This window comes from Phalacrocorax aristotelis, chromosome 1 (genome assembly GCF_949628215.1).
Source record: "Phalacrocorax aristotelis chromosome 1, bGulAri2.1, whole genome shotgun sequence".
NCBI classification, from domain to species: domain Eukaryota; kingdom Metazoa; phylum Chordata; class Aves; order Suliformes; family Phalacrocoracidae; genus Phalacrocorax; species Phalacrocorax aristotelis.
The window spans coordinates 74,975,502-74,999,203 of record NC_134276.1 but is presented as its reverse complement, the minus strand read 5'-3'; the positions used below and the strand labels follow the sequence as shown (position 1 = coordinate 74,999,203).

Sequence of the window (23,702 nt, the reverse complement as noted above, 5' to 3'; positions counted from 1 at the left end):
AGATGTAGCATCATGGGAGTGTTAAAGGGGTGAGGCAAATAAGTGTAACACAGAACAGATCTCAGCGCACCCTACCTAGAATGAGGCAACAGTTAAATCTTTTAACTTAATTCCAGCCTGAAGAGAGGCTAAATATTGTGGAAGGGTTTTTAATATGTATGTAAATTTAGGATTATGCAGATTTAGTGTTCCGAGTGAACATGGAAAAAAAGTAAGAATTAATTACTAAATCAACACAAGCCCCCTCAGCCATCTAGCTCCACCAATAGCAGATTTTTAAATTTTATTTTATATTGGCAACTTATCTTGGACTTCAGGCTTAGTTACACAGATAAGACTAAATCAAGCACAAGTGCCGCTGCAGAGAGGGTTGCATGCTGCGGACCAAACTGCAGTGACAGGCCCTTCCTCCTTGTTCACATACATGGGATGCCTTTGGAGCAAAATTTACAGGGTTAGGCTTCTCCCATATCATTGTAATGGCTTCTAGAATAAAACAAATGGCAACAAGCAGAATCAGTTTTCCACTTTGGAATTGTGTGCATTGCGCTACTCTTGAGGTTCCTGCACGGGGATAGCATTTGGCCCTATGTTTTATCATCAGGTTGTTGCCTCTCTCCTCCAAAGCTTCAAGATGTGGGATGATACTGCAGAAGCACAGCACTAGCCAGGCAGCATATTGAAATTCTGAGTGATTACTTGCTGCATCGTCCACTGCAGGTACTGCTGCTGTAGAATTGGTACGTGCTCATTCATGTGTCACTGCTGGCTGCTAGCACAGCAGGAAAAGGTAAACCCACTCTTGTGCGAACTTGCTAGCAAGAATTTAGTGACTCCAGCCTTGTGCTGTGATACTGGAGTGCTAGGGTTACATGATATTCTCTAACATGGGAGAGTTTTCTTACTGCTGCTTTAAAAAGGAGTAGCCAGTAGATCTGAACCTGGTAGCAGGCATCAAGAAAGGCAATTCTGTCCCACTGTGGCTCACCAGTCTTGATGTAGGCTTTGCCCAAAGAGCCTGAGAGTTCCCATGCATAACCTGTTGTGATGATAGTAGGGTGTCAGACCTTCATGTCATTGGAAATGTGCTTGAATTTGCCCAGGATGTTGGGAGGGAACGCCTATAGTTAATTGACAAGCATGACCAATTGTCATCTGAGTGATGGTGGTCAGCGTGTCGGTGAGCTGTTTCAGCTACGTGATGGCATTGTTAGCGGCAGTGTCCTCCTGACCCTGATTATGGTGCAGGAACAGTACTGACTCATGAAAGCGTGGCTTTTGGGTTTCATAAATGGTGCTGCTGTTGCTTACCGAAGTATCTGATGCTGCCCAGAACTCGGTGTCCGAAGTGATAAGACTGTTGTATCTCTGAGCGCTTGAACCTTGGTTGCACAGTCATAGCATAGTTATTGCTTGTGGAAAGACACGGGAATCTCTTGTCATGATGTTTCCCTGTACGGGACAGAAGCTGCACTGGTAACAATGTAGGCTACCTTAATGAAGAAGGTCGCGTGAAAGATTTACACATGACTGAATGCAAAGTGCTTTCAGTTTGGGAAGTTGAGAGTTTCTAAAAAAAGATTTTCTGTGCGTTAGCATTATGTTTTCTTCCAAATCTGTGTCTGCTCTTGGAAGCTTGCTTCCTCCGATGGCAGGGCAAAGCAGTTAACATGAGCCATGCTGCCCCATAGGAGCCTAATACTAAATTAATTGTTTCCATTTTGTGGCCATTCTTCTGGGACTTGCTGTGGTGCTGGGGTGGCATAATTCAGTGCAGGAATTTTTGTTTTCCTTTTTGCACATATTGAGCCTTTTTTATTCCAGTCACAGAGGTATTTTTGAAAGCTTAAGAGTATGTCAAATCTGTTGCACAAAGGACTGTCAGCTGCTGTTTGCTTTCTTCTGTCTTTTACTTTAATCAGGCAGGCCAGGAAATGATGTGAAAAGCATTTTTCTTTGCTCCTTCAGTTTATGCAAATCTGTTGCTTAGGAACGAAGAGGAGCTCCAGTCCCAAAAGGAACATCTTATGCTGATCCCTTTTGCAAAAAGGCAGACTGTGCTGTCCAGAGCATGGAAAAAGAGCATTTGAATGGAGAAGATCCAGTGCATTGCTGTTCTCTGAAGCACTGTAGTTATCAGTCTGTTAAAATGTTTTCTGCTCGGTCTGAATTGCTAGGTTTAATTGAAATAGAACTAAAAGGGAAATTTTGAGAGAGATTGTGCAGGTTTGAAAGAAAGTGGATATTATAGTAATTGCTGTGCTGTTCTTGGAAGATTCATTCCTTTTGTTAGCTCTTCCCTTCACAAGGGCCTTTTGTGATCTGTCTCATGGTTTAACCTGAGTAGGAACATTACACAGAATATTTAATCGAATTTTCTTCGCAGAAAAATTATTTAATCGATTTTCTGCAAACCAGTAACATGGAAGGATGATACAATGGAACAGAAGAAACCTGGAAGTGTTGTGTTGCTATAGGGATAAAACTTCTGCTGCTGTGCAGACTGAGCCTATTCCTGTGGGAGTGTTGTCATTAGATCCCTTGGAGTTCACTGAAATTGATCCCATAGACCCCAGTTCAGCAGGCTATTCAGTCATCTTTTTCAATTTATCTCTATTTTAATTTGTCTCCTTCTATGCATGGACTGCGGAATGCCTTTTTGAAGGATATGCTTCTCTTGTCCCTCTAACTGTTGTACATAGAATTTTCCTGATTTTCATCATGGTATTCTGTCCTGTAAAGTAGGGTAAGCTTTGCTTTATGTATTTATGTATTTATTTATGCCTGTTTTAAAGAGACAAAACAACTCATCAGGATGCATATTTCAATTCACAGATTGCATGGCAATTGCAATCTTCAGTCTCCGGGCCAGGCTTGAGATTTTGTTTTAATTTAGGTTTCAAAGATGCTTTTGCAGAATTAGGAAAGAAGAGAGGCAATGTCAAAGGAAGTGCTATTTGAAGTACAGACAGACTTCCTCTTTGTCTTATTTTGAGCCTGGGAACATGTACAAGCACTTGGATATCAAATGCATCTATTTAAAAGCAAAATGGAAAAATGTGTCCAGTGGACTGCAAAAAGACAGGGGCCATCCCTTCTCAACACCTGTTTTCCATCAAATGAAACTGTGTTCTCATCTGCAAAGTCATAAAATAGTCTAAAATTTCTGTAATCCAGCAATTTTTTATTAGTTGTTTAGACTCCACCTTAATTATCTCACTTTTTGGCATGATTCTTCTCCACGTTTTTGGATGTGAAATAATTTTTTCCACTTATAAATTGCAGTGTTTGAGACCTTTTTGGGTTACATAGAGCATGGTCTTACCAAAACTGATTCCCTGAACATCCCAAAACACCTCTGCTTTCACGGGCTGTATTCTCACTCTAATATCTGCACGTGTTTTATTGGTGTTGGATGTATGCTGTGCAGAACTGTGGCCTGTTCTGTGCAGCAGGAGGTGGGGTGTGCGGCAGCATCTCTTCTTGCCCCACTTGTGCAGTTGCACTAACATGTTGCTGAACAAACTGGGGCAGCTTTTGCTGCATTGGAGAAAGAGAGAACAGCAGCATTCAGTGGGTCAGGCTTTGCTGATCCTAGCTCGCAGCGTGGCTGGGGGCCCCTGGCTGCCAGCTGCAGCCCCAAACTGCTGATCCAGCCATTTGTCACTGGAGGACCCAACCTCTCCTCTCGAGCAGTGGGAACTTGTCATGCATTTGTGGTAGCCATAGGATATGTTTTTCCTGTCCTGTTTCAGGCTGTTTGAAGTGCATTTTGAATGGATTCATGCTTCATTTAAACTTTAAGTTTTCTTGGAACTCATGGTTAAATGACTGAAAATGTTTGTTTTTTGAGATCTGTATTTAAGGTACTGGTATCCAAGAACGGTGAAGAAAATGAGTCCCTGTGGTCTGACTTGTACAGTTCGTGAAAACGAAGAGTTTATGATTATTTCAGTGCTCAACCCTCTCTTTTGCATTTGAACGATGACTCTGTTTTATGCCTTGTTCCAGGAAAAGCACTTACGCTGTCTGTGTGAAGTTGGGCCCTTCCATTTCCCTCTGCGTCCTGCTGCTTTTCCTTAACTACAGAGGAAGATCAGCCCGTACTGTTACTTGTCTGACTCTTCTCACCCTGAGATTCAGCGTGGCTTAACTCTTTGCCCATTTAGCTCTTCCCACCTGCCTGGCCAAGTGCGGCCGGAGGTTGTGGTGTGTGCGTTTGGGGCAGGGAGGGAGGGACTCTGTCAAAAGAGAAAGCAGTGGTAGATGGGCTGCTCCAAAGAGGACAGGTCCTCCGGAGGGGTTTGCTCTGCTATCGCTGCCGTGCAGACAGCCTAGGCGGCTGGCGGTTTGTTCAGGAACAGGTGGGACGCACCTCATTTTTCAGCACCCATTTTCAGACTCCATCTGAAAAGCGGGATGAACGAGTGCAGGAACTTATTTCATCCATCACTTTTTCATCTACCACTATTAGCTTGCTGTAGCCCTTTGTGCCAGGGCAGCTTGACGAGCCAGCTGAGCAAAGACTTTTACTCTCAGACTATTGGGATGTTCTGGTAATTCAGCTGAAGGTATGCTTTAAAAATCGGAGGTTAATGATAAAAGGAAATCACTGTTACTGAAGAGCTGAGCTGTTGCCTAAATGAGATGAGCCTTTGCTTGCCTTATCAGCTTGAGTGCCCTGGGCGGTGCTGTGAGGTTGGCTGCTGCACCTCCATGTGCAATATCGGTGCTGGGGAGGGGTTCCCTCTCTGGAGCATTGCCTGCTGACTCCCCTGATCTTTCCCTTGCTGTGCTATTCAGCTGAACTCTTCTTTTGTTTTCCATGGAAGTTTACCTACCAGGGCACAAGATGAGCATGTGGTAGCAATAGACCCAGTTGTGTGTGTTTGATCCTTTCCGGTACGCAGCAGTATGGCTAAAGATGTGCCATCTTTTGTGTGTAAGGAGTTTTCAGCAACCGCCTGGAAATTGTCGCCACATCCAGATTGTTACCTGTGGCAACCCAGCATGTGTCAAGTGGGAATACTGCTGGCTTACTGCTCTGATGGTTGTGTGGGGCTAGAAACTTAAAACTTCAAGGTGAGGGTGCTCAGGTGTTCCCAGGGTGTCAAATCTTTGAGTGAGTGATGGAAAGGAGAAAACTCCTGTCAGCTATATTTAGGTTTTAATTATTTTTGTTTATTTGAGGGAAGTTTAACGTTGTTACTCCTTTTTCCAAAAAGGAAGGCAAGGATTGCCTCAAAGTGAGTGCCTCTGCTTGCTGAGTAATAGTGTCTTCTGAAGAAAGGTTGATTTCAGTGGAGCTTGATACTCTCTACTTTTTTTTTAACCAATGGGCTCAATTATATTATTTTTCTGTTTTTTTTGTAGGAATGGTCACTTGACAATCTTAGTCCAGGGGATAATGCCAGTTTGCAACAGCATACGTACTTGTACCTTTCGAAGGAGTTACTTCCCATTCTTTACCTATATATTTTCAGGATACTCAATATACCTTTTGATTTTTTTTTTTATGTTTTGTGATAACATGATACCATCCTCATCATCTCCTGGTCTTGTCTGACACAGCCATAGAATTTCATCTGATAATTTTTTTGGTGAAGGGCTTTATTTCTCATCTGTAAGTAGATATTATCAAACCCAGTTATTCGAGGCTGAACTTTTTATGTTGGGAATCAATGTCTTTTTAAAGCTCAGCTGGATAGATTCTTAGGGCCATTAGAGGCTGTTTCTGGGGAAGTCTTGGACAGGTGGTTGTGGCTGAGGCTAAAGAGGAACCGCATGGTAATTTCTGCATTTATAACAAGGTCTCAAGAAGCCTGCAGTAACCTAAGTTCATTTGCTTTACCCATATTTATTTTTTTTTAAACTTAGTTGTGAGCTACAAGTTACATCTGTTGGATTGTGTACGCCGTTGCTGAACACATAGAATAACTATCTCCTATCATCAAGCATAACTTTCCTGTTTTAGCTATTTATAGACTGAGTCATCTTTTGATCTTCTTTTTGATAAACAATCTGACCTGCTTAACTCTGCCACTGGAAGAAATCTTAAAAGCTCTTTTTTTTTTATAACTACCTAACTCCCTAGAATTTGGGGGAATTTTTTTTAGTTTTGAGCTTGAGACCTGAATAGTATTACAGCAGTGATTCTGTAACACTATCCTGTAAGCTCCAGTCACTCAAAGATTTGACACCCTGGGAACACCTGAGCACCCTCACCTTGAATTTTTAAGTTTCTAGCCCCACACAACCATCAGAGCAGTAAGCCAGCAGTATTCCCACTTGACACATGGTGGGTTGCCACAGGTAACAGTCTGGATGTAGCAACAATTTCCAGGTGGTTTCTGCTCACAAGTGATTCTCAAGTTAATGCTCTTTACTCTCTGCTTTTTCTGTCCTTACCTTCTAGTTGTTTTTTTTTTTTTTTGTTATTTCTTCTGGTCACTTTTCTACTTTTTTTGTCCAAAAGGCTTTTTGCCATAATTTTCTTCTGCACATAGTTTTTTTCCAAATAGCCTGAAGCCTCAGGAGGCCTAAAAGGGCAAGGCTGAGAGATGCATGCTGGACGTTTTCTGATATGCTTAGAATTAAGAATATAGATCTTTTGCACAGACCTCAACATTATTCTGCAAGGATGGAGATGTGGAAATGGTGTCTCTGCTAGGATTGACACTCGTCTCCTCTAAATACCAGAGCAATTTTTGTAAGCAGGGCACTGCATACCACATGGCTGTGAACAACGGTACAGAATTATGACATTTAAAAAAGATGGGCAAATCTTTTGTCTGAATATGTTTCAATAATAAGCCAGCTCTGAAGTTAAAACAGAAATGTAAACAACTCTAAAGGGTCTTCAGGGTTTGGTGCCTTTTTTTGTTGTTTTTCTTATGGACAAAGTGCGATAGAGGTGGCTCAGTGAGCTTTTCTGAGCAGGTCAAGCCCAGCCAGTGCTGATCTCCTTCAGAACTGAAGAAAAGGAAGAATATATGAATTTAAGCTAGTCAGTGGACTTGCACTAACCTACTCAGTTTCCCTAAAAGCCCTGATACCTCTGATCCTTGGACGTGGTAAGGCTTGACACTGTAAGGCTGAAGCTTGTCTGTGTAGGAGATGGGGATTTTCTTGTTTTGAAATCCAGAAAAAGTGGCTGAGAATCAGCACAGATGCTGCTGTCTCCTGCTTAGAAAGCTGGGCGTGCTCATCAAACACCAAAATTTAGCAAAAGAGCATTCCTCCATATGTGATTCTCTCTGCTGGAGAGAGGATGTCAGGTAACGAATGGTTTTTAAGTTGTGTGTATGTCCAGAAAAACACATTCTTGGAGTGCATTTTGTCTCTACTGCTCTAGTGATGGGTCCTGATACAAAGGTAACAAAAAGAAAAAGAGGATTATTTCAGAAATAATTCTTACATGTCTCCTACCTGAGAAAAACCATCCTGGAAAATCTCAGGTAGGTGCAAAGCTGAAAACACAACATTGTAGGATTTTAGTAAGAAGGTAATTCTCATAGCTTGAATAAATTTACTGACATGACTATAATTATGACTACAGTGTTTTAAGCTGTTCTCATTTAGGTAAACTCCTAATCAGACTGCAGCTTCTGAATTTTTTAAGTAGGTCTTTGAAGTTTCTTATGTTCTCTACCATAAAGGAGTCTGTTAAAGCATTAGCTCTCCTGCCCAGTAATTTCACCTGTAACTCGTAGTGACTGAATCTTAAGCAGGCAAAACTATCCAATTTTGTGTCTTGGGAATGTTAGTTTTCTTCAATTAATTTTTCTGAGACTTAAGGGGAAAAGAAAATTCTTGTTATGCCAGCCGTCCATTGTTGTACATTAGAAACAGCTGATGTCTTCTGGAGCTGGTTTTATTAACAACAACAGCAGAAAAGAAAGGGGGGGGAACCCCAAAGTTAAAGGAAATCTTCTCTGTCCTGGTCCCAGGGCTTCTGCATCAGGTGAGGAGGTGGCTCGGACCGTGTTCTGGTGTCACCTGGCTGTGGGACGTTGTCTCCCAGCTAACATGGTGTGAGTGTGGCCAAGCTCCAGCTGTCCCCCCGCCGCTGCTGCCTGCTGCTGGCTTCCTGGGGGGCAGAGGGGAAGGGTGAATCATGCCCTCACAACGTTTGCAAATGTGTCAAAGCTGGGCAGGAAGGTGCTGCTTCCTCCTCCACGTCTTGCTGGGCACCAGAGTAAAAAGCTGGAGAAACAGGAGTGTTGAACTGGGCCAACAAAACGCCAGGTGTGTGGATACCTTCGGCAGAATTACAAACTGGAGCTGTCAGCAAGCGACCTTAAAACAAGAAGGCTTTTGTTACAGTATGTGCCCGATCACTTACGTTTTCGTGGTTCAAAAAAATGCTGATCCGTCTTTAGGAAATTGTGCTGAAGGCCTTGGCAAAATGCACTTTCCTGTATTTCTTTTCACAACCCAGAGGACAGCAGGAAGCTTCTGTTTCATAGCTGGTGCCTCTGGCCTGCTAACGGGGGTTTCCCAGACGTGTGCTATTAAGTAGATGGCAGTGTAAGTGAGATGGGATTTTGGTTTTGCTTATGCTTTGGTTGCTATTTTTAAACTATTTTCCCAGTATTAAAAAAAAATCCACACATAGTCTAATGGCTGACAGTGTGAACATAGAAAGCTGACGCTGGAGAATAACCCCTGCGCAATTATAAATGTTGAGGCAAAAGTGTTCAGGTGTGCTTTCTGAAATAGCATGTATGGGGATTAGGGGCCCTGTCTTCAGAATATTTGCTTGTAGTGCTGGGAAAACTCAAGTCAGGTTTTGTGGATGCCTGGCTCTCTCCTGCACCAGGGACCTGAGACACCGATGGATCATGTTTTAGGAGGAGAGGGAAGATGTGTGCATTGGGGAGAGGGTGTTGATACTTTCCTGGCGCTCAGTGGCAGCTCCCCTTTACGTGGATAAGAGCAGTAATTTTTGGTGTAGAATGGGCAGCCATTTTTCACTATCGATTTTGGAGCACAGGTGGAGCAGTTTTTTGTAGCATGCCTCTGTTGTGCTTTCTTGGAGACAGCATTTTGCTGGCCTGCCCTGTGGTACAGTGGGGGAGAGGGCTGTGGGCCCATCGGTCCCACCACTGGATGTCCCAGAGCAGCCGCACAGTCAGGTGTTTCTGCTTTGATAGGGAAGCGAAGAGGAGGAAGAGTTTCAAGCTGGAAGGAGCCTGTCAGACTAACCTATGTAAAATGTTGTGGTTTTTTTTGTTTTGTTTTTTTTTTTTTTTACCTAAAGCTTGATCTATAGATATTCAGACCAAGAATTAAAATACTGTCTGTTTGAAATGCTCCATCTTCTTAGCAACTCTCTTCCATTTCCTTTAGGGTAAAACTGTTGAGAGTCTGACCTCCTCACAGGACTTTTGCCCAGAAATGGAAATTTTTTGGCATTTGTTTATTTATTGAAGGGAGGTTTTTGCTGGTCTCTAGTTTGAGAATAACTGTGGTTCTTGTGAAGGAGCTTGAGCTGGGTGTAGGCAGGTGTTGGGCAAGTGTCCTGGTGCAGGTCTGCCAGCCAGCATTCCTGTCAGTCCAGTCTTTCCTCCTTTTTCGGCAAGGATTGCAAATTGCACAATATGAGCATTTATTTATTTATTTATTTTAACAAAAACTAAGATGCTCAGGCTAGAAGCAAGGTTTGGGCTGGGGTTTCAAGAGGCAAAAAGCCTGTGGACCTTTCTGATGGTGGCCGTTTAAAGTTGTCGGTGAGCTCTCTTTGTACATGGTGCGTTATTAACTTTGTGGCAATGGCTTGGGATGCAGGGTTGGTCTCTGAAGACAGATAGGTAATCACTTCCCTTTGCTTTGGGTTTTGGGGTTTTTTGTCAGCTTTGCCCTTTGTTTCTGTGGGGTTTTCCCCAGGAAACCTTAATTAGGTAAGAGAAAGTGAGGAGGTTTTTCTGCCAGGCCGCTAAAAGAGCAGCGAGTGGGGGGATTGCCTGCCCGTCCTGGGTCTCTCTCTGGGTAGGCTTTCGGTAAAGTTGCAGCGAGATCTGCTCGTTCCCTCACTGCACACGGAGGTAGCACAGCTCCACAGGGTGACACGTGTCATGCAGGGCACTGCCCCTCCGGGGTGCGGGTGCTTGTGCTTCAGGTGGTGTTCCTGCCCTCCTGGTTAGAGCCAAGGGCTGTACTCAGACACTTCCTTCATAGTAGGGGCATGGTTTTGCTCTTATAAATGGGGGAAAATAACTTGCAAAGCCCCATAGGGAAAAAAGACTCAGCTTGATTAGAGGTGTTACCTTAAAAATGAGGAATGACTCCACCGAGGGGGATGAGTAGGTCATTCTACAGAAGCAGATGATTGAGTTGTTCTTCAACCCACACTTTCTTCCTAAAATTTCTTCTTCTTGCTGTTCTTGGTTCAAACCCCCATGCAGTGACAGCAGTCAGAGATGTACAGAGACCACCGTGACCCTGAGGGGTTTTGTGCCTTTCTACCACTAACTTCTCAAAGCGGATCTGGATGTCCTAAGGCATGAAACACTGGAGACTGCTGGCACCTTCTGGCAGCCAGGTCTCCTGAAGATGGGCTGGCAGTAGTATCTGTGGATAAGGGTTTGAAGACTCGTTGGCTCAAAATGGAAACCTTACAGGGGAGTTGTATACCTGTGCTTGTTACAGGATTTTTCTGTTTATTGTAATTGAAGCAGACCATGGAATAACCTTCCTTCTAATTTAACCAGAGGAGATTACATAGTAGATTTCCTTTCTTCACTGCGATTAGAGGTCATCCTTTCCTCTATTTTTTGTGTGTTTCTGGTGTGCAGCCATGGGGGAAGAGAAACATTTCTCAACTCAGAAAAGTAAGGAGGAGGATGTTAGTCCTAAAAGTCATTTTTAAACTTGTATACAAAAACCAGCTGGGTTTCGGTTTGACTTGTTTCCCTTTTGTTGTGATTGAAAGGAAACTGCACATTTCCCACAACCTAAGTAGTTCCCTGCTCTTCATATTACTCGTTTGCTTTCTGTGTATGTAATAACACATGAAAAGTTGTATGTATGTATACATATCTGTAAGTATGCATGTGTGTTTTAACCAGGTACAAAATGACTGCTCAAGTAACACTGGAAGATGCCTTGTCCAACGTGGACCTCTTGGAAGAATTACCATTGCCAGATCAGCAACCGTGTATTGAACCCCCACCATCATCTCTGCTTTACCAGGTGTGTTGTCATTGCAGGAAAAAGAGTTTTTCCAGTTGCTGTTAAGGAAATAAAAAACCAACCAAACCCAAAGTATTTTTTTATTTGCAATATAGATAAAAATTCTTTTTCCTATCAAGGATTAAATTATGCATTTTGCTTTCTCTGCAGCCAAACTTCAACACTAATTTTGAGGACAGAAATGCATTTGTCACTGGCATTGCAAGATACATCGAGCAAGCTACAGTCCATTCTAGCATGGTAAGTAGATGTTCAGATATATACTTTTGTGTTAACTTAGAAAAAAAGGAGAGTAACATGTCTTCTTGCATTTCATTATGAGAACCATGGTCACAGAAAACCAGAAATCAGGTTACCTACAACACTTCCAGAAAGCAGTGAGGTAAAAGAGTGTGTGGCTTTTCTTTATTCATACATGTACTTCTTGATAATTTAAAAATGGTCGGTCGTCTTGATCGACCGATGTGGCTGAAAAGTTTCTTGCTTTCATTGTGCATTTTTCCAGTATTCTGAGGTGAGCTGGTTGTATTGACAGGTAGCTTCTGTAACTTGAGTGAAAAATTACCTTCCCTCCTCTGAGATTTTCACTACTACTCAGTCAGTTTAGTTGTATTCAAGGGTTTTTGTTGGCTTCCTCACTGTGGAGTGTATATGTTAGTGGTTTATTGGCATGCATTTGTGTAAGGTATTTTGTGGTTTTTAACAGTTCCACAATATAAGATAAGACTTCATACTAGTAACTCCATCCACCTATGCTGATGGTGTTGCTGTTTTGGGATACAAAAGATACAAAAAGAACTTCCAGGCTGCAAATGCTGGTCTGTACTGAACTTGTTGTTTCATGGCACCCTTGGAAGCTTGGAACCTGACTACATGCTGCTGAAAATTATGTAAATTTACACCAGTCTACTTACTCTTAAAATTATCTGGCGACTGCTCAGCCTGTCTTGCTCTTGTAGGCCCTCTCCTTTGACATATAAAAAAGGATATTGCTCTGCATGTGCTTACTCTTTCATCCTTGACCATTCCTCCTGCTGTACCCCAGTTTAAAAAGAAAACCAAACACCCCCCACCCCACTTTCAGATTAGCATTTTGATAGATCAGATTGTTTTTTGTGTTGTTCTTTCTTCCCAAAACTAGAGACACTGTGATCTGGGGAGATGATAGGTTTTTTTGTCATTAGGTAGGTATAATTGCTGCAGTTGTTGAATAGTGATTTGGTGATAGTGTTTGTTGGCTTATGTGATATGAAGAAGATGATGTGAATTCTTTCAGAATTAGGTTGGGTGCTAAAACAGATGAGTAAGAATAAATGAATTTTTTTTTAGCCGTTTGATTATAGCCAAGCTGGACCTCAGTAGCTGGTCAGCTCTAATGCATGTAATGTGCCAGCAGAGCTTATGAAATATGGTAATATTGCTTTACATACATTCAGTATGATGTATCATTCAGCTTGCAATATATTCGTGTTTGTACATATACATTCTGATAAGAGAAATGGGTTTGTTTGGGCAAGGGTTTGGAATGATGGAAGACAAGTGGATTTGACCCTTTTGTAGTATGATGCCTAATTATGTTGAGTGTCTGTCTTGCAGAATGAAATGCTGGAAGAGGGTCAGGAATATGCAGTCATGTTATACACATGGAGAAGCTGCTCAAGAGCCATTCCTCAGGTAAAGGATGAAAATTAAGCTGTCACGCATCATGTGAACTTCTAAATTCTATCTTCTTTTGGTGTGGAGTTGTATGGATATAGCTTTATCAAGGAGCTATGAAATGTAGTCTACTTTGACTCCCAAACAGGCAAGCTGGGCATGCCATAGTGTCTTTTAGCACTTGGGGACCAGTTGGTCTCTCTTTTTTAAGGGAGCTATATCAATACCTCATGGGGTTTGTGTTAATCTTACTTATTGGTTCAAGAGTAGTATAGGAGTAATGTGCTCTAGAAGGAAAATCTTTGATTGTCAAATCTGTTTGAGGTAAAAATTTAATTAATTTCATTCAAGAGAATGGACCCACCCCCAACTTAATACTTAAGTTCAGAACAGATTTTGCAGGTGGCATAGCATGTAATAATTACAATTCAGGTTTAAACATCTAAGTTTCTAGCATCCTAAGTAGTAATTTTCTGACTGTCAGAGCTACGCAGTGTTTTATTGATCTGTACACGAATTAAAACCCTGTGAATAGATGAGAAATCTACAGGCAGCCTCAGGTGTCTGGGAATATTTGTTCAGAGGTGGGGTGGGAAGAATATTAACATGCATCAGAAAACTGAACAACATGATAACCATGAGCTGACACCTGCCTGCTTTAAAAGGAGTTTGTAATGCAATTATCTTTGCACTGAAATGCAAGAAAGGCTTATCCTGTGGTTTAAATATTTAGAGTAGAAAGCAGGTAATCTATTTTAATTTCTGGTTTTGGCCCTATTTTAGTTCATGACTTTCAGCAAGTGGCTTAATAATGTGGAAAGAATATTGTCCTAACCATAGAGAGAAAAATCTTAGTTGTTTGTTTTTTGGGTTTTAGTTTTTGTGGGCTTTTGTTTGTTTGTTTTTTACCATTGTTAATCTTAGAAGACTAACATAAAATTCCTGAAACAGCAATTTATACCTTAAGTTTGTCTCTTCAGGATGATAATACATTTTCTCAAGTTGTCATTGGGATGTTAGTTTCTGAGGCTTTATCAGGAAAAGTCCCAAGTATAATGATCTCTTTAATTGTCCTCAGGTCAAGTGCAACGAGCAGCCTAACAGGGTAGAAATCTATGAGAAAACTGTGGAAGTTCTGGAGCCAGAAGTCACAAAACTGATGAATTTTATGTATTTTCAGGTAAAAGGAATAGAAACAAAATTTGTCAGTAGGCTTGTATCTTTATATTCCTGTTTTGTATGCTTGGCACTGTGTGCTCAGATACTGAACTTTGAAGTCATTATTCTCTGAAAAAAAACCCCATATTGTCTCACAGAAGGGGAAAATTTCGAATGCCTATCTTAAAAACCTCAGGCGATCTCCATTAAGACTTTTAGCTTAAAATTGAAGGTTATAGCATATGGTCCCTACATAGCACATGGGGACAGTTCTGGTGCTTTAGGAAGAAAGGAAATAGAAATAGAATATGTTTCACATGCATATATAAAAGCATCTCGGCACAGAAACCATTTGTTGGGGGGTGAGGGATCCGCAAGTCTGGACACCAGAGCAGCAGGTGCAACTTTGCTACAGAAACTCATAATTGAGTCAAGCTAACACAGTTGTTGTGACCTGCCAGCCACTTGAGCTACATGAGCCCTGGAGAATAGCAGTCTGTCTTGATTTCTCCTCCCGTGCCGGCAGCTTGCCATTTGGTTCAATAGACATTATTCCAGGCATTATTCGGAGGGAGCCAGAGCAGCTAGAGCCTGCAAGCCCCGGAGCACACAGGAAGAGGAGACTGAATGAAATGTAATATTTCCTGTTGTCTTCCCCAACTGGCAGATCTTACTGACTGCGAACAACCTCCTTTTGTTCAAGTAGATTAGTGCTCTGAACTCAGAACAGATTCCTCTTTACATTCAAAGTTGCTGTCTTTTTTCTGTACTTGTAATCTTCATCTCAAATGGCCCTGATTTGCACTTGGAAATAAGCCCTCAAATAAATATGTGGCAGGATGATTTTACGAGTTGGAATTTACTGCTATTGATCAGTGCACAGTGGTTTTTTTTTTGTTTGTTTTAAGAGAATATGCCTATAATCTGCCCTTTAATGCATATATGCTTTCTCACTAAAGAAGACGAAATCACTTGTTTCAAAGGGATTTTAAAGTTTTATGACTTTAATCTGCAAAGAAGAACCTTGTACTTTGTGCCAGGCAAGCTCTGTGGCAGAATCACTGGTGACGCAGCATACAGCAAGTACATGGAGGTGGAGTTGGAAAGTTTGTGCTGGTGCCATGTTACCCTCACATGCTTTAAACACTTCTCTGCTTCAGTGGTGCTTTTCATTGGACTGGCTCCAGTTACACGGTGAAACTTTTTTCCTGGAAACATCATGGCTTTTATTCCCCAATTCTTCTTTTTTTTTTTTCCCCATTAGAGAAATGCAATTGAACGATTTTGTGGGGAGGTGAGACGCTTATGCCATGCGGAGAGGAGGAAGGACTTTGTGTCCGAAGCATATCTGATCACTCTGGGCAAATTCATCAACATGTTTGCGGTATTGGATGAGCTGAAAAATATGAAGTGCAGCGTGAAGAACGACCATTCAGCCTACAAGCGGTAAGTGGCAAGGAGCAACAGGACCTGGTTTTCTGCTACCAGGGTACAGACCTCCCACGAGATGGCAGCAGTTGCTCTTTTTCTGACAGATTTCTCTTCAAAAGTAGTTCCTTCATGTGTGGGACAGATTACCTTGAAACTAGGGATGCACTGACTGCAGTTAGGCAGTTGAATAAATCTGCTCTTTTTATGCTGTTCTTCCAGCAGCAAAAAGTTCTTCTGCCTTTTAATGCCAATCTGCCAAATACTTCTGTCTTGGTGTACGCTGAATGTAATGAATGTACTTTGCTCAGTAAAGCTTTTGGTTTTAAGTCTGAGAGGAAACTGGCTTTCTGGTCACTTGTGCCACTTCTGTTCTATTCTGTCCTGTTCTATCCTGTCCTATTCTATTTGTGGCATCTACTTTTGGTGTTTGTAGTTGAGAGTTGTTACACTTATTCTTAAGACATTTCAGCTTTGCCATTCAAGTTTGTCGTGGCCGCAGGTGTAGCAGGGAGGGGAGGAAGGCGGGATATCAGTGGCCAAGTTTTGTGCTTGAGCTGCCAGATGGTGTTGGGTATCTTTTGTCGAACACTGTGGTCAGAGCATCAGGGAAAGACAGTCTTTATGCCAGCTGTAGCATCTGTGGTCTTTCATAAAGAAAACCGTTCAGGCAATGACTAGCCAATTGTATCTGTGCTGCTTCCACTTAAATGAGATTCAAATTCTACCTCTACCAGTAGCTGCCTTTTGTAGTTGTTGTTGTGCCTGGAGACCTCTTAAACTTAGTCGGTTTGCATTTTTTTTTCCTTTGGAGGTGTGCTTCTGGAGGACAAACCGTTTTCTGGAAGGCTGACTTTTCCTGGGTTGTTGTGTGCCTTGGATCTATACAGCCACTGTTGCCCCCACCAGTTGAGGGATATACCCAAAGGTTTTTGGGTTTGGTTGGATTGGGTCTTTTAACTAGGCTGCAGTGGGGGATTTGGGATTGGAAAACGGTTCATTTGGTGTAAATTAAGTCCATCTCTCTCTTATAGTAAATTTTCACTTTTCTTTTCAGCTATTTTCCTAAAAAGCCTTCCCTTTATCTTTTATGAAACAGCCTCTTGACGCAGATTTGTTGACTCCATAGCCTGTGTTTGGATACCTTACTTTTATAAAGCTGTGACAAAAAAGTACTGGCTGTGTCTGCCAAGATCCCTTTCTGCTTGATTCAGGAGTTTGGAGGCAGGAGATGTGCTGAGGTTGACAATCCTGTACAAGCAGTGAAATGTTACACCATTGTACTGGCAGTTCAAGATGTGCTGACAACTTAGAGTTCCCCTGGTAGATTTGGGGACGCGTGTGTTTCTATTGAGAGGGGACGGATTTGGTTACAAGCAGTCCTGCTGAAGAGACATACTGTTCTTTCTTGTTTTCAAAGAGCCGCTCAATTTCTGCGGAAAATGGCAGATCCTCAGTCCATTCAAGAATCCCAGAACCTCTCCATGTTCCTTGCCAACCACAACAAGATAACACAAGTAAGCTTTAATTGTCTTTTTGCAAAATACCTGATGCTTTACAAAACTATTAAAATAAAACTCTTCCCGTTTGGGTAGTAACTGTTGTTCCCCAGGGAGTATAACTAGTTGACTAATAGCCTTTTCTTTTTTTCCAGTCTTTACAGCAGCAGTTGGAGGTGATCGTTGGCTATGAAGAACTGCTTGCAGATATTGTAAATTTGTGTGTGGACTACTATGAGAACAAAATGTATCTAACGCCCAGTGAGAAACATATGCTTTTGAAAGTAAGTTTCTTTCTGGTACAAAATGAAACAAATAATTGTCCAGGCAGGACAAAAATGACTGAATTCCTGGGTTTTTTTGCTTTGCCCTTTTTTTTTTTTTTAAAAAAAAACAGGTTAACTAAATAAATTATTCCTTTTGCCTTTTTTTTTCCTCTCCATTGTCTTTTTTATTATATTGCATCCTAAATCTATTTAGAAAGTTTCTAATCCATTTTTGTATTTCATAAATTGAAGTTGACGCGACTGAAATGCAGCCTTGCTAGGACACCAGTTCTATGAAATTGTGTTTCTGTGTAGTATGACAACAGAAGAAAAACTACTATGTTTTATTTTTTGACATGTGGCAAGTTTGTATAAAAAGCTTTTGGAGGTGAGGCTGTGTATCAGAGATTTCAGAGAACAAGTAGCTTAAAATTAGGGTTAGTAAGTAGGTAAGTTTAGTTAGCTGGAATATGTACAGGTAATAAGAGTGCCGGGCAATGTGAAGTGTGGTTGATCCTATCAGCTGCATGTCTTGCAGTGGATGAAAAGGTATAGGGTAAGAATTGAAAATTTGCCTCATGACAAATATTTAGAGTCACTACAGTGTATAGATTCTGAAGGGCTCTGTTTATTAGGACCAAATGGAAGCATCCTGACACAATATATGCACTCTGGAACATTTGTGTTCTGTCTGCAAGGATATCCAACGTGTCTTTCATATTTAGGCCTTTTATTAGGTAAATGTGTGCTTAGAACATATTAATTGAGTAATGCTCAGCTCCTGCTATTGTAAGAACTGAATTGTAAGAACTTTATGTTAATGAATGACTTGGACAAAACATAATTAGATTTTTTTTTTGGATGCTTCGGAGCATGAGTGTGTATAATTCAGAGATATGCTGAAAGCCATAAAAAACTATAGCTCAGAGATGTTAGATCTAAAATTTTATTACAGATCAGTTTGCACATACAGAATTTTAATAAAATGGAAGTGAAAAAAAACCTGTCTAAAAATAGCCAGACTCTAGTTTCAGTGAGATTTTTTTTGTATGCTACCGCTTCATACAAACAAGTAGCATCTTATAAGGCTAATGTTAATATAAAACCTACTAATATACATATAATAAAAAAATACTACAGAAATGTATGTATTTGAAAATATATTCTGTTTGAAGGAGGGTGGGTGTTTCAGGACTGTGTTTTTAAAATACTACTTTTTTTTTTTTGTAATGATAAGAAGAATGGTCTTATTGGAGCATGTTTTTGCCTCTGAGGTCCTTTTGCGTTGAGGTTTGCTTTTCCTTTTTCAGGTTATGGGCTTTGGATTGTACCTGATGGATGGAAATGTCAGTAACATCTATAAGCTGGATGCAAAGAAAAGGATAAATTTAACCAAAATAGACAAGTTCTTTAAGGTTGGTTAAGGTGTGATCTTAATATGTGATTTTTCAATGGTAATTCCCCTTGCATTTTAAATGTAATTAAATTGAATAAAGATCACTTTGGACTATCATATGGGTAAATAATGGCTTCCTTTCACCAAGATTTGTGTTTTAATAATTTATCTAATCTGATTTATTCCCTGTGTACAGCAGTTGCAGGTTGTCCCACTGTTTGGTGACATGCAGATTGAACTTGCAAGATACATTAAGACCAGTGCCCATTATGAGGAAAACAAATCCAGGTAAAGGGGAGAAGGAAACAAAGAAGGGAGTGTGTGGGCTGGGGAAGTCTGACCGTTGGAGTATAGTTTCATAATCATGTTAGTCTAGGGCCTGTGGTTATTACTTTAATATGATTTTCACTTTGGTCTACTTTTTGGTGTGGGTATTTCACTATTAATGTACTTCATGTAATAGATATAACTAACTAAAGTTGTTTGAAGACCTTTCTATGCTGCAGAGATCATTCTTGCATCTGTAACATTTTTTATCACCTGGGTTGGAGGAAATTAGTTTTATCTTACACTAATTTCATTTTTATTTTTTCCTTTAAATATGAAACTTTCTTTAAAAGAAATGAAGGATTTACTAAGCAAGGTGAGCAGTAGTAGTGCATGGGTGAATAGGCATGTGTATACTGTATATGAAGCAGCAACTTAGCTTGTCTCCCCCTCTTTTTTTTTTTTTTTTTTTGTAGCTAGGCGTGCAGCACAGCAAAATGGCTAGAAAATGCAGCCAGTTTTTACATAAATGGTTCCATGGTTTATGGTTATTGCTTGGTTTTAGTGAACGTTTCCATGCTCCTCCAAGACCTTCCCTCCATGCAGTTACATGAATTTAGAATGTAGTGCTTTGCATTTTAATTCCTGCAGAAAAAAAACCCACATAACCTGCATGTAATTGCTAAGAGAAAAATCAACAGCGGTGGGCCTACTGAGCTACTAAAAATGAGGCTACTTAACATGACATACTTGGTAGCATGTCTTTTGTGTCCCTCTTGATAACGTGTTGATAGTACTTAGTAATGCCTTTTTTTATAGTTGGGAGGATACTGAAAGATCTTCATAGTTAAACAAGAATAATGAAAAACAATCTGAAGGTAGCTAGATGTGCCTTGCAGCCTATACCTATCCTTCTGCCCTGCCTTTCAGTACTTTTCAGTCCTGTCCCTAAGTGTATGCTCCAGAAGAGAGATGCCGGTTTGTATTTCATAGCAACAGCCTTTAAAAAAAATACAGAAAAGAAAAGGGTTTTTTAAGACTTGGAAGAAGTGCTGTTTGAACTCAGAAACGCAATCCAACGCTAATGCATTGTGCAGAGTCAGAGGCAGAGGTGTGAGGAGAGTAAAGGCTTCAAATAGAGGAAAGGAAGATTTTTTAAAAAAGTAATGTATTGTGGTTCTTTCTTTGCAGTATCAGTTGTACTGTTTATTGCCTAAACTGATTTAGGTGGGGTTTTTTTGTCATCTGAAACAGATGGACATGCACGTCTTCCAGCAGCAGTCCCCAGTACAATATATGTGAGCAGATGATCCAAATCAGAGAAGACCATATGCGTTTCATATCAGAACTGGCTCGTTACAGCAACAGTGAGGTGTGTGGGATTAGAGCTATTCACGCAAATTTCACGTCACTGATTAACAGTCTTTGTTAAGCATCTGAAGAGCAGGTAAACCTCAGGCTAGGTAAATGACAAAGCTTGATCACCTGAATCAAGCAAAGCTGGCTGCAAGGCTAGTACCCAGTCTCTGTATGATATTTACGCTATTAAAATTTAAAATAATAATGATACATTATGCAACTGCAGTATTCCTCTGCGTTTTTTTATATATCTGTATATCTATATCTAGGATATGTATGCTAGAACTTTTGGCATGTGTCTTTTGGAATAGGTTGTCTAGCCCTTACTCCTAATGGGCACTCAGACGAGTTTAAATGAAATTAAAAGTTAAGAGATCAGCTAAAAAACAAACAAAAAAACCAAAGCAAAAACCAAACGCACATGTATACACACATGTATACATATATAGAACCTATAACTTTTATATAATATACATAATCAGTGTCATGAATTCATCTACAAAAGTAATTTGGTGATTAGGGATACCAGTGATTTCCATCACTTGACCAAAATCTGTGAAGTTCAGTGATGTGTAAGTGTCTGGAAAAAAAAAGCTGATATTAATGCAGGAGTTGGTACACGATGCTTTTTTAATGCTTAGAATAAATCTGTTTAAAAATTTGGCTATGGATGCTGGATGCAGCATGTTCTGATGTGGATTTGGGTTTTTTTTGTTGTTGTTTAATCATGTTCTAGGTGGTGACTGGGTCTGGTCGACAAGAAGCTCAAAAAACAGATGCGGAGTATCGGAAGCTCTTTGATCTCTCTCTCCAAGGCCTGCAGCTTCTCTCCCAGTGGAGTGCACATGTCATGGAAGTGGTATGTTATCTGGGGAATAAAACCAGGTGAAAAAGAGGTGGCTTGGTGAGGTTGGACAGGCTTTGCTTTAATAGAATGAAAAATGCATGTTGTGTTTTGTTCCCTTAATTCCCCTCTTTCCTTCTTCCTTCACTCCTTTTCTCCTCCTGCTCCAAACCAGATTCTCAGAGGAAGGCACATGAAGTTTTTAGAGTGTAGAAGTACTGTTGCTGCTTTGAAGATCCAGTAGCACGTAGTCTCTTAGAGTACGTTCAACTCGTTATATTTAATGAGTAGGTGATCACCTGTGAGCCTTGACCAGGTGTTTTTGTTGCTCTTGATACATACATTTTGTAGACTTAGGCTTCATTATTTTCCTCTAAATGTTGTTTAAAATTATGTTCTGTTAGCAATATCCATCCAACATGCAGTCACACAGGAGGTGACAGTACAGCTTCAACTGGCTATGTTTGGACATCATTGCTTAGTAAATTGAAGCATGTAAGGTCTTAACCAAAGGCACAAAAATGAATGGGAAGGCTCCCGTTGGCTTTAGGTTTTTAGCTGAAAGGAAAGTAAATGTGAGGGAAGAAAAATTTAAGAGGAGATGAGGGAGGGGAAATAAAGAACCTGCAGAGTTGTTTCTCTGTATTTTAATAATGTATTTTAAAACAAAACACCAGTTAGAAAAGTGACTGTGTTCTTTTTCCACTAAGAAACTGCTTAAGCCAGGATGCAGGAGTTCTTTTTATGCTGCCGACACTTAGCTGCATGTCTTATCTGCACCAATGCGTGTTCTAGGAAGGGTTGAAACAGATGACGTGTTGTATGAGAGAAGACGAGAATTGCTCCTCCTCTGCCTCTGATGTCTGAGGGAGCATCAAGCCATTTGCACTGTATGAATCCAGTGCGGTCACAGTGGGCGTAGCTAAAGACCCAGTTTTCTTTCTCATCTGTATTTTTAACTGCCTCTTTTAAAAGCCAGTAGATGAGTCATGTTTTTTCCTGTATTATCCTATTCCTATTTAAATCAGCAGTGTTTTTTATAGCGAAAATCTTGTTCTCCTTTTCTCTTTAAGAGAGTTTGCTGTCATCTATTTCTGGCCTCTGCAGCTCCCAGACTTGGTCCCTTTATTTCTGTCATCACAAATTGCTGCATTCAGGCTTTTTCTTCACAGTGGCAATCTTCCTATTTTATTATATCTCTGCAGAAATTCTATTTTATTATACCCCTGTAGAACATCTGTCATTCTTAGCTCTGTTTTTGTCCTCCCAGTTCCAGAACAAACTTTCTCTGGGGATCAGAGCAGGTTGTTTTGCCTGTTATCACTGTTTTTCTTTGTCTTTCTGATTTGTATAGATTCCCGTAAGTACTTCTCATGTAAGTTTATGTTCACCTTCTCCCTGTCCTCCTACTGAGAATTTATTCTGCTCTGGATTATCCGATTTATTTACCTGTCTTCTGCATTCAATGAGTATCCACGAACTCTGTTACATGCATCGTGTTCAGATAAGTTTCAGCATACGTTTGATGTCCAGCCTAACCCCATGAACGTAATGCCCCCAAAATACTTCATCTTTGATCAATAATTTCCCCAGTGTCCTCTTTGTAGCACTTAGGTTGCAGGGCATGATGCTATTCCTTACCACAGGTAAATTGGTGCAAACATTAATCCATGATAGTAGCTAAATTTATATTGCTCTGTAATCTAACACTTATGCAAAGATAGTATCAACCAGACCTTACTATTGGCTGAACTCAAACTGTGAGAAAATTATATTTGAATGTGACTAGGATTTTTCACGAGAAGCACCCTGATGGATATTAGATCAGCCTGACACTGCTCAGGAACATTTTGAGCTGTGTTTGCAGTGAACTGAAAAGGCAGCATGAAAGAGAAATGCATGCTGTGCAGTTGATATTGTCACAGATTAATAAAGCTACTTCCACACCTTTAAGCCTAGTAAACAATAACACCTCCCCGCCCCAAAATGGGTAGTTTTCCAGTTGTCTTTTCAATTCTAAACGTGAATATTTGGCCAAGCTGGAAGCTCCACTTTTTGTGTGTAGGTGTGATGGATTATTTTGTTATGCTTTGAGATCTCTCTGTGTTTCTGCAGCTTGTAATGGAGAAGAAACTTTTGCCTATGCTAGTATTTGCTCAGTGAAAAATACCCTGAAGTGCATCACCTGCTGAGTGTGAATTGCATTTTTTGAGCTAAGGCAGGATCGCTGGCTTTCAAGAAAATTTGTTAGGCAAATTATTGTTTGGCATTTCTGCTAGATAATCGTTTCAAAATTTATGTGGGTTTTAAGAATGGTACCAAATATTAATTTTCAGATATTACTGAAAACACTGGAGCATTTCTTAAAGCATGTTATTTGGGTCCAGCTATGTTTTGTGTTTCTCAAGCCTTTTTTTTTTCTCTCCTTCTTCCCACCCCCCAAAAAAAAAATATATATCTTTTTTCTCCCTATTCTCTTGTGTGAACTGCAGTATTCGTGGAAGCTGGTACACCCAACTGACAAATATTCTAATAAAGACTGTCCTGACAATGCGGAAGAATATGAAAGAGCAACAAGATACAATTACACTAGTGAGGAGAAGTTTGCTTTGGTTGAGGTAAGATAAATCTTTTTT

General features: G+C 40.5%; 1 protein-coding gene across 4 annotated transcripts in view; it reads left to right on the top strand.

Moving 5' to 3' along the window:
- The window catches only part of CYFIP1 (cytoplasmic FMR1 interacting protein 1), a 78,327-nt gene that overhangs the window by 7,518 nt on the left and 47,107 nt on the right, over nt 1-23,702 (top strand). For all 4 annotated transcript variants that reach the window (XM_075093790.1, XM_075093761.1, XM_075093771.1 and 1 more), the window contains 12 exons: nt 11,070-11,193; nt 11,344-11,433; nt 12,790-12,867; nt 13,928-14,029; nt 15,272-15,453; nt 16,856-16,952; nt 17,090-17,218; nt 18,511-18,615; nt 18,793-18,884; nt 20,118-20,235; nt 20,959-21,081; nt 23,559-23,684. In XM_075093790.1, the coding sequence (XP_074949891.1) occupies nt 11,077-11,193; nt 11,344-11,433; nt 12,790-12,867; nt 13,928-14,029; nt 15,272-15,453; nt 16,856-16,952; nt 17,090-17,218; nt 18,511-18,615; nt 18,793-18,884; nt 20,118-20,235; nt 20,959-21,081; nt 23,559-23,684 (1,359 nt within the window). In that variant the 5' untranslated portion in view covers nt 11,070-11,076. The remainder of the gene's footprint in view (nt 1-11,069; nt 11,194-11,343; nt 11,434-12,789; nt 12,868-13,927; nt 14,030-15,271; nt 15,454-16,855; nt 16,953-17,089; nt 17,219-18,510; nt 18,616-18,792; nt 18,885-20,117; nt 20,236-20,958; nt 21,082-23,558; nt 23,685-23,702) is intronic.